The 13,186-nt window shown below is 55.7% G+C and overlaps 1 protein-coding gene across 1 annotated transcript in view; it reads right to left on the reverse strand.

The window, feature by feature from the left end:
• SHANK3 (SH3 and multiple ankyrin repeat domains 3) overlaps positions 1-13,186 on the reverse strand; it is a 49,838-nt gene that overhangs the window by 21,718 nt on the left and 14,934 nt on the right. Inside the window, 7 exon segments of the mRNA XM_034985964.1 lie at positions 3,941-4,021; positions 4,965-5,097; positions 5,198-5,322; positions 5,935-6,017; positions 6,305-6,380; positions 11,694-11,807; positions 12,907-13,109. Of these exon segments, the coding sequence (XP_034841855.1) occupies positions 3,941-4,021; positions 4,965-5,097; positions 5,198-5,322; positions 5,935-6,017; positions 6,305-6,380; positions 11,694-11,807; positions 12,907-13,109 (815 nt within the window).

Genomic DNA, 13,186 nt, shown 5'->3' on the forward strand with positions numbered 1-13,186 from the left:
AACAATCAGGACCTCCCAGATCCCCTACAACCCCTGGCCTATACTTCCCTATCAGACCCTGAGTGGCAAATGTGCCCAAATGCCAAGTTGGTACATGGCTTGAAACTCAAGGTGGAAACAACCACAAGCAGACACAAGTGTTCGTGTGCATGCATATCCAAGCACGTGCACACACACACACACACACAAACATACACACGTGCATAAATGTGCTCATGCACACAGACATGCACACACATCTGGAGATGTCCACACACAACTAAATCATACTTGGTTCAATCAACTCTTTGTTCAAAAAAAAGACAACCCCCCCCCCCCCAAAAAAAAAACAAGTTCAGAGGCTACTAATAACTTCAGTGGTCACCCTTGAGTATTCTGTGCACTGTGTTTCCAACAAAGGGCAGGTCAGTGTGTTTGCCAGACAGCCAATCAGGGACCACACACTGGCATGGCACCTGCCCCGACATTCTCATCACAAAAGAAAAGGGACCCAAAAGTTCCAGACTTTTCATGGGAAAACAGATGAACAGGAGGGGCTCAGACCCACCAAGGCCCCTCCCTGGCCTGAGTCTCCACTGATCTCTGAAGCCCCAGCACATTATTGGTTCAAGCAGATGAACACATGGTGACCACAAAGAGCACCCCATGCTGAAAGGCACTGGGAGTGTCCCACCCTTCCTCCTCCTCCCGCCACCTGACTCAGGATGAGGGCTCCTATCCCAACCTGTTCCTCTCAATCCCATTTCTGTCAGCCACTTCAGGCCTTCATTTTCTGGGCATCGCATCTGTTCACACCATCCCCCACCAGGACGCTCTTTACCTCGTCTTTCTCCTGCAGGACCTGGCTTCTCCCTGAGTAGCAAGCAACCATCTGGGCATAAGCCCCAACCCTTGCCACCTGCTTTTTCTGTGGTCTCACACTTGCCTTTCTTTCCATATGTTCGGATCATCTTCTCAATAGACTACAGCATCCTAACAGGCTCTAGCCCTTCTCAACAATGTGACAGAGAACTGACATGTTCTGCTGTCAATAAACCCACAGGTCTAATTTCTGTCTTATAAAAGCACAAATGCTGGATCGTGGGATGATCCCTTAGGTGCCTGGGGAAACCCTGATGCTGGCCCGGCTCCCTCAACCCTAGAGAAAGTCAGCCAGTGGTCTGGCTTCCCAGGACAGCAATCCTCTGGAGGCAGCAGTGGCTTCTTCCTGTCTGAATGGAGCTACATAAAGAGTCTGGGTCCAGCTTCAACAAAAGCTATGACCCCTCCTCACTCAGCAGTACGGATGGAGGCTCTGTGCTAAGCTGTCCCTCTGTCCTCCCCCAGCCTCTGTTCAGGTAAAAACTGGTGGAAACAATGCTGACCTGAGGCAGCAAGAGTGAGCCCCTCAAGAAGACAAGGGTGTGCAGAACAACCCGGTCACACAGCAGCAGGAGCACCCCAGACCAGTGCAGCGAGGAAGGAGGCTCTTCTACTCACTGGTTTCTTCAGATAGAAGCATCCCAGGAAGCAGAAGGCAATTCTGTTTCCACAGGTCTCTGTCCCCTGGTCCCTGGATGCCCACGCACCTCTTTGCGCAGAACTAGGAGGGTCCCTTCTGAACATGTAGCTGAACATGGCTATGTAACAGCCTCTGGAAGGAACTCCTGGAACCCACCCACCAGAGCCTTGGTCTGGTGTCTAGCCAGACCCAGCTGCCTACTGGTACTGGTTTATTGACCAGTCTGAATCCTCAATCAGTATGGTGGATCAGCTGCCCATGGTTAGCCTTGGACCCTTGTGACCCTGGGGCCAGAAGTCTGCTGATTTCTCTGCCTCACTCTTCAATGAGCAGGGTTAGCTAGGTATAGAATTCTAGGTAGAAAAGCATTTTGATTCGAGACTTTTAAGTTATGTTTCCATTGTCTTCTAGCATCTACTACTGTTGATGAGAAGTCTGCTGTCCATTGTTCCTTTCTAAATCATCCAGCTTCTTTGGTAGTTAAGATTTTTCTTTTGTCTATGGTGTCATGAAGTTTTAGTATGAAGGTCTAGATGTAGATTTGTTTTTATTTCCTTCCTTGGAACTCATACTTCTTCAAAATGGAATTTCATGTCCTTGTTCAATTTCAGAAAATTCTTAGCCATTTACTCTTCATATATTGCCTCTTCCCCAATCAGTTCATTCTTTCCCTCTGGAACTCTCATTAGACTGGGATTTTCTCACTTGTCCTTCATCATGTCTTATCTGCTCTTTGATAGTTTGTGTCTCCCTATCTTTCTGTGCTACATTTTGGGTAATTTCCTCAGAATTATCTTCTAATTCACTATTTCTTTCTTCCACTGAGTCTAGTGTACTGTTTATCTCAATCATGGATTTTTTAATCTCAGTGACTATACTTTTTGTTTTAGTAACAGTTCTTTAGGGATCCTTTTAAAATCTCCTTATTCTTTATTTTGTGGGGGGTACTGTCCTTTATCGGCTGTCATAAAGGGCTGTCCTTTATGAGTTCTGTTACTTCCTTAAACGTTGTATTTAAACACCTCATTTTGTGCCTTTCTTATTCTTCTATGATTTCCAGGGGGGGTTTTGATGCTAATGCCAGTCCTTGGGCTTGGTTCTAGTTTTCCCACTTCTCATGGGTCTACAGCCACCACTCTTGGCTTTGTGGAAGCATCAGAGCCCCAAACCCTGCCCTTAGGGTCTATATACTGTCCCAAGCCCCCTTGGACTATGGAAGCATCATCAGCTTCCTCTCACTTTCTTAACTGATTCCTCTCTTTATTCTTGAGACCTGGGAAATTCCTCTTCCTTTGTTTTGAGTTGGCTATCTATTTTTGACTTTTACTTTATTCAGAGTATTTATGGGCAAGAGAAGTATGACTATGTCAATCTGGTCTATCTTGGTGGCTGTCCTCCTCCTCCTACACTGCAGTCAAGAGTACCTGCTTGGAAGGGGGGTGGCTCAACCTGTGGCCAGGACAAGGTCAAGGATCACTCTCTTAGTAAGGTCAGCAATAATTTTGGGGGACAGCTAAGTGTTCTTTCTATGGCTGGGGAAGAACAAAGCCTGAAGCCCGGGCTGAGGCTCAGTCTAGAACCAGGACCAGAGCCGCTCCTGTGGCCAGGACTAGGTCAGAACTCAGCCTAGGACCAGAGTCTGCCTTCCTTCCATGGCTAGAGCATCGTAAAGTCTGGGACTAGAACTGGGTTTGAATTACAGGAAGATAGAGCATGTTAGCAGGCATGTCTATCGGGACATGCCCAATGTCAACTGCCACATATGTCAGGACACGGTCATGTATATCTGGACATGCCTATGATGAGGCTATTAATGGTCACATATATCAAGACATGCCCACAATGAGGCTATTGGGGGTCACCCTGGGATCATGCCCACATCATGCCCCATCAAAGCCCTGACACACTCTTATTTGCCTCTTGGAGCTCACGAGGGCCTATCCCATCATCATGCTAGCGATGTTCACACAGCCCTGTCAGGTCAGCAGCTCACTGTAACCCCTGCTTAACTGATGAGTGAACAGGTGCTAAGGAGGCAAAAACAAGCATAAAGGTCACACAGCTGGCGCCAGCAAAGCCAGGGCAGAGCCCAGGTCCCCCGACTCCTGCTCTGTCCTCACTTGGGTGAAATGAAGGGGTAAAGTCCACCTGGAGGTGTGCAGAGCCAGAGCAGCAGGCGCACGTGCAGGCAAACACACTGGACGGCCAGGGCCTGCTCCCTGACCATCTCCGGCCCTCAAGCCATCCATGTGTCATCCCTCCCGCACCAGTTCAGCACCCACCCATTCACCTTTGGCCTCCCTACCACACCTTCATATGTCTGTCTGTCTGTCCTTCCCTTCTCCCCGCCCCCAGCGTCTCTGCCTGGCTTTGGCCCCAGCTCACACCGCCTGGCTTCCCCCCTAGGCTGTCTGCCCACTGCCCACGCCTGCTGCTCACCAAGTTCCTCAAGTTCGGCCGTCATGGACTTGGAGCGCAGGGTCAGTGTGGTGCTGGGGGCCCTCTTGGGGGGCGGCGGGGCTGCAAAGAAGAGGGAGGCCTTGGACCTCCTGTCCAGCAGCAGGCAGCGCGGCGTGGCCAGGTGAAGGTGCCACTTGCGCTCTACCGCCTGGATCTCCTCGTACTCCCGGGAGGATGCGTCGCACTGGGCCAGGATCTTGTTCAGGCTGCGGCTGGATGCAAACTTCTTCATGGCGCTGGGAGCGCGGGGGGTGCTGAGGGCCCCGCGGGGCCAGGGTGGTTGGGGCCTCAGGAGGGAGGGTCAAGGGCCCCTGGGGGGATCACGGTGCCGGCCAGCTCCTGCCCGAGTGCCCACCCTGTCGGCCGAGGGCTGAGCAGGGGGGCCCCAGAGCCATGAGGTGGGGGCTGGGAGGGGTCGCCCGGCAGGCTGGGCTCCTGCTCCCCCAGGGCTTCCCCAGGCCCTGGGAGCCACTGCCCCTGGGGGGACCGGGGTGTGGTCGGCAGAGCCAGGACCTGGGCTGGGCTGGCCCAAGCTGGCAGAGCCTCCCGGCCCGGCTGTGCGGCGACGTCGCGGGGAGAAGACGCTTTTCCTCTTCCCTCAGGTGCCGCCTCCCCCTTCCCTCCGACAATAAGCCGCGGCAGCGTCAACCTCACAGTTGCTATGGCAACCCCGGCCTCCAGGCAGCTGCCGGCAGTGTCGGGAAGGAGGGCTCTTCCACGCCAGGGGCTGGGGGGGACGCCGGGAAGGAGGGGGTGGGGGTCTGAGGAGGGGCAACCTGGGGTCAGGGGTCAGAGGCTGGGGGCCAGGGTGGGCAGCCTAACATCAGGGACTGGGAAGGCACCCAGGCCATGAATGTGGACACTTCACCTACAGTTAGGCATCTGACGTCAACAGTCTGGGGTCAGGGGGCGGGGAGAGGAACGGGGGCCTGGGGTCAAAGGTCTAAGGTCAGGAGTCAGAGGGGAATGTCTGAGCACAGAGGTCTGAAGCCTGGCCCCTCACCTCTGCGCCGAGCCCCATCTTCTTCCGGCTTCCTTGTCACAGACACAACCTTCATGACGAGGCGGTTCCCGCCCTGGCGGATCAGAGCCACCACCTGCTTGTGCCCGACCTTCACCACGTTCACCCCGTTCACCTGGGACAGACAGGTGGGTGGTGGGGACGTTCCAAGTGTGTCCTCCTCAGGATTTAGAGGTCAGCACCCCACCTGCTGCACAGGTAAGGACGAGCCTCACCTCGATGAGGAAGTCTCCTGTGCGCAGCCCGGCCCTCCAGGCCACACCCTCCACATCCACCGACTCAAGATACTGGAGCGCAGGGAAGGCTGGTGTGGGTGTAAACTCCTCGATGGGGGTCTCTGCTGCGGGGGGGCGGGGGGAGGGCAGTTAGGAAGGTGCTTCACCAGCACGGTCCAGGTGGAAGAAGCTGCCACACAGCAACCTCCCACAAGTGGTTCAACACGCTGAACCAAGGACAATTGAGGCCGGAGGTCCTGGGGCTGCCCAGGGTAGAAATCCTCCCTCAGCCCCACCAGAGAGAACTCCCATTCCATTAGACACACTGCAGCAGAGATCTTGGAAATCATCAGGGCGAAGAGACTACTGCCTTGTACTGAGACATTCCAAGCCAAGAATATAGTCAGAGCAGAGGGGCAAGGCAGGGTGGGGCCAGAAAAAGAGAGTGTCAGGGGCAAGGCAGGGGAAGAGGGGCCAAACTAGCAGGGAGAGAGGGAGTGGGGGAGGAAGGGGCAAAGGACAGGGCAGGGGCAAGGCAGGATAAAAGGGTGAAGATGGAGGGCAAGGGGGAGGCAGGGGCAAAGGACGGGGCGGGGTGAGGGATAGCGGCAAGGCTGCAGGGCAGGGGGGAGGCAGCAAGGAGGAGCAGAGACAAGACACACCTGAGCAGGGTGCAGCCGCTGCCAGCCTGACACCCCAGCCCCACACACACTCATGGTGCGCCTACCCCTCGTTACCTTTGGCTCCCCGAAGCACAAAACCAAAGCCCTCATGGTCCCGTTTCTGCAGGACAGCCACCTTGTCGTCAATGACATAATCACTGGTGGAGGAAAGCAGGGAGGCGTGAGGAGAGCCCCGCCAGAGAGCACAGCTGGCCAGGCTGACCCTGTGTGTGCCCCAAACAGGACCCCACGGGCACAGCCCACCCCGGGAAGTTGCCCTTGGACCGACGCAGGAAGGCAGAAGACAGAGGTGGGCTGGGTATCACCTGCCCTCCTCTGCCCTCTTCATCCCCAGGCCTCCTCGACCAGCTTTTGTCCTCCCTCCATACCTGATGTCCCATCCGCATGCACGCCTACCCTTGCCCACCTGCCCCCCGACCTGTACCTGTGTGAAGTGAGACTGTCATAGGAGCCCACTGTGTAGTGGCGGAAAAGGCGCTTCGTCCGGTCCTCCCGGGTTTCTGAGGGGAGTTTCAGGAGCTGATGGAGGGCCACATCCTCCAACTGACCTGAACTGCCCCTCAACCATGCTGGTCACCAGCCTCTGCCCACACACACACACACACACACACACACACACACACACACACACAGAAGTGGGGGGCCCAAAGCTTCTAAAGTAAGAAGGCTGAGGGGACCATGTTGGAAGTCCTGGCCTCTGGGGGTCAGGGCCCATAATGGGGAGGAGCTTCAGCTCATCTCTCTCCTGAGTGGCTGCACACAGCAGATGGGGCAAGTCCAGGGCCGTCTTCAGAAGGGGTCAGCAAGCCCCAGAGCTAAGAGCAAAGAAGGTGTGTACATGTGCAAGCACACGTGTGTAACTTGGTGTCATGTGTGAGTGCTGGTTCCTACGGGCGTGTCGTGCCGTGGGCTATACTCACGGTCAGTCATGAAGTGTCACCGGGTCCTCATTGAAACTCTCACAAGAGCCCACGGACACTCAACTTCCCAGGTTCCCTTCCTCCAGAGCCTGCCTCTGAGTGGGCAGGAGGTCCAGGTGTGGGGCTGGGTCCCCTTCCCTGATGTCACGGCATCCCACAGAGCCTTGTCCCCATTTGTAATCTTGACCCCAAAGTCTCTCACGGCTGTTGCAGGGCTAGCCAGCTGTCCACCTGATGCCCCACCCATGGCCTTGCTGATTCCCTGCAAGCCTGCAGCTTCCAGTCTGCACCCACAGCCACAAACCCCACCCCACGCTCCAGGCTTTCTTCTCCAGTTACCTGTAAGTAAGACTCTCCCGCACCTCAACCCCCACTCCTGCCCCTCCTGGCTTCCATCTCTCCAGGACCCTGGAAGGACCCCAAGACAGCTCTACCACACTTCACACTTCATCCACAGCTCCGCTCTCATTCCCTATCATTCTAGCATTTCTCAAGATTCATTCATTCATTCAGCAAGTATTTAGAGAGCGCCTACTATGTACCAAGCACTGTTGTCTTAGGCTCTGAGAATACAGCAAAGAACAGAACAAAACCTCTACCCTGTGGAGTTTACCATCTAGTTGAAGAGAGAGAGAACAGAAAGACAGGAAACAGGTATATGCATAACATGTCAAATGCTGGCAAACGTTAGGAGAGAAGTAAGCAGGATAGGGGTACAGAGAAAGTTTGCAGTCTTAGGGTGGTCACGTGAAGGCTCATCAGGAAGGGACAGTTGGGGAGAGGCACAGAGCATTAGGGAGCAGTCCGAGGACTCTGTGGGTGAAGGGCTTCCTGGCAGCAAGGGTACACAGGGCAAAGCCCACATAGCAGGATTGGCTTGGGATGTTCAAGGGACAGCAAGCAGCCTATGCAGCTGGAGCAGAGGGAGTGAGAGAGAGGAATGAGATCAGAGAGGGAACCTGTGATTGATTGTGAGCTCCTCCCAGGTAAGGATCACATCTCATGTATTTCTGTGATCCCAGCACATACTACAGTGCCTGGCACATAACAGACCCTCTAAATGCTAACTGGAAGGATAGACGGGTGGACAACTGGCTGAGTAGATGGGTGGACGGATGGACAGACAGAACAAGATATAGGTAGAAAAATAGATCAGATCAAAGGTAAATAGATACAGAAGTGGATGGAGGAAAAGAGAACAGGCTGGGAGGATATGGATGGATCAAAGGGTGGTAGATGGATAAAGGAATGGAGAGGTGGGCTGGGTGGGTTGACAGAAAGGGGATAGCTGGACTGGTAGATTGATGACTGTATTGATCAATAGATGGACAGATGGTTGGGTGGGTGGATAGATGGAAAGAGGGGTTGGCTGGGTGGGTTGATAGAAGAGTAGATGAGGGACGCCTGGGTGGCTCAGTCGGTTAAGCGTCTGCCTTCGGCTCAGGTCATGATCTCAGGGTCTTGCGATCGAGTCCCGCATCGGGCTCCCTGCTCACCAGGGAGTCTATTTCTCCCTCTCCCTCTGTCTCTTCCCCCTGCTCGTGCTCTCTCTCTCAAATAAATAAATAAAATCTTTAAAAAAAAAAGAAAAGTAGATGAACAGCAGGAAAGGTGAGTAAGTCAAGGGATAGATGGATACAAGACTAGATGGAGCAGTGGCTGGATGGAAAAGAGAAAGAATCCCTATTAATATCAGAAGACACAGGCATCAGGAAAAGTATTGGTCCTGCTTTTAGGATCCTGCCACTAATACGATTCTCACTAAGTCAACAGACCCTTTTGAGCCTCTCCTTGTAGAACAGGGAAATTCTCCTTGGAGGGTCCTCTAGGTTCCGATTACCTGTAATTTATCACCCTAACCCTCCCAGCAGCTCATCTGCTCCCTTCTCTTCTCTTCCAAAACATGGCCTGTCGTGCACCTGCACCCACCATCCTGCTATTCCCAAGACCAGAGCAGACCAGGGCTCATCATTGGGGGGGGGGGGGAGGGCATCAGACCCCTTCTTGCCTGTCATACCCTTCTCCATACTAACCCAACTTCTAAATGTTCATAGCGCCTGCCTGCAGAAAGACCCCCTCAAACTCCACAGTTCATTAGCCTCCAGTTTTTAGATTTTGTCAAATTATATTACATAACACAAATTCATTTTCCAGTTTTATTAATCAGACACATAGAATCCAGCTGAAGTGAAAACACACAGCATGACCCCCCAAGTACTGGAAAGACAGGGAAAGAGGGAAGGAGGAAGAGGAAGGGGGAAGGGGAGGAGTTTCCAGGTGTCCCACAGACCCCTCTGTCCGCACAGGACTTCCCCTCACTTCTCAGCGCTCTGCCCACAACTGCCCCTTTTACCCCTTCTGCCCCAGACAGGTGCCTGAGGGGTACACTCTCTGATGACCCTGGGCATCAGCCTGGCCCATACATGCTGGCACAGTGTCCCCTTTTTGGCCTCTAGTCCCTCTCTGCCCTACTCCAGTCCCAGAAGCAGATCTTTCTTTGGATCTGGGCCTGCTGGAAGCGGGTTCCCACTCCTGGGCTACCCTCTGGCCTCTGGCAGAACTCAGCCCCTGAGTCCCAGATCAGAGACTATACACCCAGGGCAGCTGGTGGCTGGGTCTTCAGCTGAGGACAGAGATTACTCCTACCCCTTGCCAGCAGGCACACCCACAGGCCTCTCTCCATCTGCCCACCCATGAAAGGGTTCCATCTAGACCCATCTACACGGGTACCTTCTGAGACTCTTTCAGGTGACAAACCCCAGAGCCACCCTGGTCTAGCAGCCCTGCAATTGCCCTGAGGCCTGTAGCTGCTCCTTGCACTCTTCCATCTCCAGAGCTTCAGCCTACCCCAGCCCTCTCCACCTCCTCACTCTGTCCTGCCTGGGCCTTTGTCCCAACCCTAAATGACCTGCACCATCAAGACAGCACACCCCAGTCTCCTGCAGCGCTGCCACAAGCCGCAAAGCTCCTCCACCCGGTCCCACGGCCACCTGACCGGCCTCATGCTCCCCACCCCAGCCCTGCCGCTCCTCAGTGCACACACGAGCTTCACTCACCCAGAGCCCCTGCAGAGTGGTGGCTACAACAGAGACCCTGCAGCTCACTGCCCACACCACACACAGGGCTCTGCCTTCCTAGAGATGAGCTAGCAACTGCCCGCACCTCCCAGACCTGCTGGGACGAGTCAGAAGTCTCCTCCGTGAAAGTGCTGAGAACTGTGCCAGACATCCTGACGCAGCTCGGAGCATGCTAGATGCCAGCACGTGTAATCTAGAACAGCAGGCCATGTTCCAGCACACAGGCTCTGCCCCTCTCCCCACCAGCTGACCACCTAGCGGACTCCCCGCTGTCCACGAGGCTGCTCTCCGACTCCTCCAGGCCAGCCCCAGGGGGCTCCCCTGTGCCCCCGCCCATTTCAGGACCCCACCGACATATCTGCTCTCGCTGCTGGGCACACCCACTCCTTTCTAGGCAGAGAACCGGCCTGTGACCCCGCTCCTAACACAGGGCCCAACGCACATCAAGATTTGCTGTTCTCAGATCCCAGCTTCCAACTCAGCTTCTGGATCCACACAGTTCTCAAACCGGAGACTTCATTGCCCTCCCAAGGGGGAGCACAGGATCCAGTCCCTACTCAACAAGTCCAGAGGCCCCTTCTTCACCACCCTCCTCCATGAAGTTGGTACCAGGGCCCAAACCTCTAAAATCATTCCCCACCTAGACACACTGCCCCACCTACCCTCCAGAGGCAGAAAACAGGGGTCGGTGTCCCTTCCCTGCTCCCAGCCACCAGGAGAGCCATCAGGGCAAGACAAGGAATGGTTGAGTAAAGGAGGAAAGGCACCTGCTCAGGAGCGGGTCAGCAGCCGCACTCCTGCTTGCCTGGGCCTCGGCCATGCTTCACATAGGGCAGAGGTCCAGGCCACATAGAGGTTGGCTCCCCTTGGGAAACCCTCAACCCAGGGTAATGGAGCACAGCAACCCTGGGCCCAAGCCCTCTAGGTGCACCCTCGGTCTAGACACACCGCTGGTAACTACCACTGGTCACCACTCAGGAGGGGGCTCCCTTGTGACACCTGTTCTCCAAGGCAGAAGTAACACTCATGGGCCTGGGGGCCTCCTAGGACCCTGAGTACTCATTGCAAGGTTATACCCCAGACACACAGCCAGCCCTGGCCTGCGAGCCACAAAAGGGGCAGCCCCTGCTTACTACTGGCAGGACTGCCTCAGATCCCCCCCAGAGGGGTCCTTTCTGGAGGCCCAGCCAGTCAGCAAGGTCTGACTAAAGCTGCTCCCCAGCCTTAGAAACTGAAACCTTTGCCCTCATATCCTCCCTCCAGGCTAAGGATGCAGCCATACTCACCCGCTGCCCTCAGACCATCCTGGCCCCAAGGTACCCACGACAGCCCCTCTGGGCCCAAATGGCCTCATTTCCTCTTGGCTGGTCCAGGCCTCCCTGCACTGCCCACTTGGACAATCTGTCCACTTTGGAAAGACGCCTCTTTTCTCATACTGACCTCTTTACTTGTCTGCCAGCCACACCGGAATCTCACACTCCAAACACCCAGGATTACTGTAAGGACTACGTGGGGCGGGGGGGGGGGGGGGGGGGGATTATGGTCACTGGGAGTCACGTGTGGGATCACAGAGAGATACACAATCATACTGTGTGTCCTATGAGCAGGCTGCAAACACCCACATGTGCTCACAAGTACGTACAGGGTGCATGCACGCTGTGTCTGTCATGTACACAAGTTTGTGTCCACTTGGAACGTGTGTTTGAGTTTAGTCTTTTCTCCGTGAACATCCATGGATTTAGCTCCAAGCAAGACCAAAGGGAGCAAGAAGGGGCAGGGCGCTCGGGAGCTGCTCAGGGGTTGTGGGGTCACTCACCATGCCGTGTGTCATACTGTCTCATCTGCACCTCCTCCACGCAGTCGGCCGGGAACCAGCCCGTGCGGCCTTTCACGGTCCCCTCCCAGAAACCGCCCTCCCCAATGCTGAGCACTGGAGGGACAGAAGCCAGACAGCTGTCAGGGTGCAGCAGGCCACCCAGGGGCCCACCCCACCCCCCACCTCAGGCCCAGGTTCTGCCCACCACCCGCCTCCTTCACCCTTTCTCTCCTTCTCTCCCCTTCCCTCCCTTCATCCTCCTGGCTTTTTCCCTGGGAAGATTTTGGGATCCACACAGCAGACAGAAATGAACAGATGGACACAGCACAGGATAGGCATGTGGAGGACAGAAAGACACACAGATGGACACACTCGAGGGGGGACAACAGGCAGAGGCAGGGGCCACAAGCCTGCTCCTGCCCTCCCAGTTGACCCCTCTTCCCCCACCTCTTATTGCCCACCCCAGGGGTCACTGCCAAAAGCTCAGGGTCATTGTGCTGTGGCCAAGAGGTTAGGCCACATGATGGACCAAAGGAAGGCCGACCTCACAGCTGTCTCCTTCTCAGGCTCCCATGGACGTAGGGCACCCATGAGGATAGGACCCCAAAAACGACAGAGGCCCCATAATGAGAGGAGCTTGTCATGGCACAGGATACCCCCAGAACACAGAAAGCGTCAGTGATAAAAACCTTCATAAAACACAGACACCCACATAATTGTCACAGATATCCCCCACAATGGGACAGGGTCCCCACATATCACAAGGATTTCCAATGAATAAGTCCCAGAAGTGACACAGGAATCCCATAATTGGAGGAAGGTCCCTGATGGGATAGGGTCCTTCAAATATACAGAACCCCAATGACACCAACCTCCATCATGACACAAAAACAGCCCCATGACGAGAGGCACCTCTACGGTGACAACAGGGAACCCACAGTAGCAGAGGATTGAGAGGGACCCACATGACAGGACCCCCGGAAAGACAGACACCCCTCCCTGACACAGAGCCCTTCACGGTGACACAAGGAATCCCCAGGGGCAGATGCATCCCATAATGACCACAGCGGCTCAGAGTTCCAGAGATACCCCCAATGACAGAGACCCCGAAAACGGCATCAGCCCTTCCACGATCGCGGAGGACCCCAATCGTGCACCCGGGAGTGGTGCCCCCCCGCGCGCCCCACGACCCCGCCCCCCGCGCCCCCCTCACCCTTCACGGCCTCGCCGCGGTGCAGCGGGATCTCGCCCTCGCCCTGCGGGCTGTGCGCCTTCACGGCGATGAACTTGCGGCCGGGGACGGCGCTGTAAAGTTTCCGCTTCGGGCCCCGGGGCGGCGGCGCGGGGGGCGCAGGGGGCGCCGGACCGGGGCCGGGCGCGGGGCCCGGGCCGCCGGGGCCGCCGGGCCCGCTCGGGCTGTAGACGAACACGTAGGTGACGGACGCGATGCCGGGGGGCAGCGGGCACGCGAAGCCGGCGCCCGGGGCCTCCAT

This window comes from Mirounga leonina, unplaced genomic scaffold, assembly GCF_011800145.1.
Source record: "Mirounga leonina isolate KUSES-001 unplaced genomic scaffold, KU_Mleo_1.0 Mir_375, whole genome shotgun sequence".
NCBI classification, from domain to species: Eukaryota; Metazoa; Chordata; class Mammalia; order Carnivora; family Phocidae; genus Mirounga; species Mirounga leonina.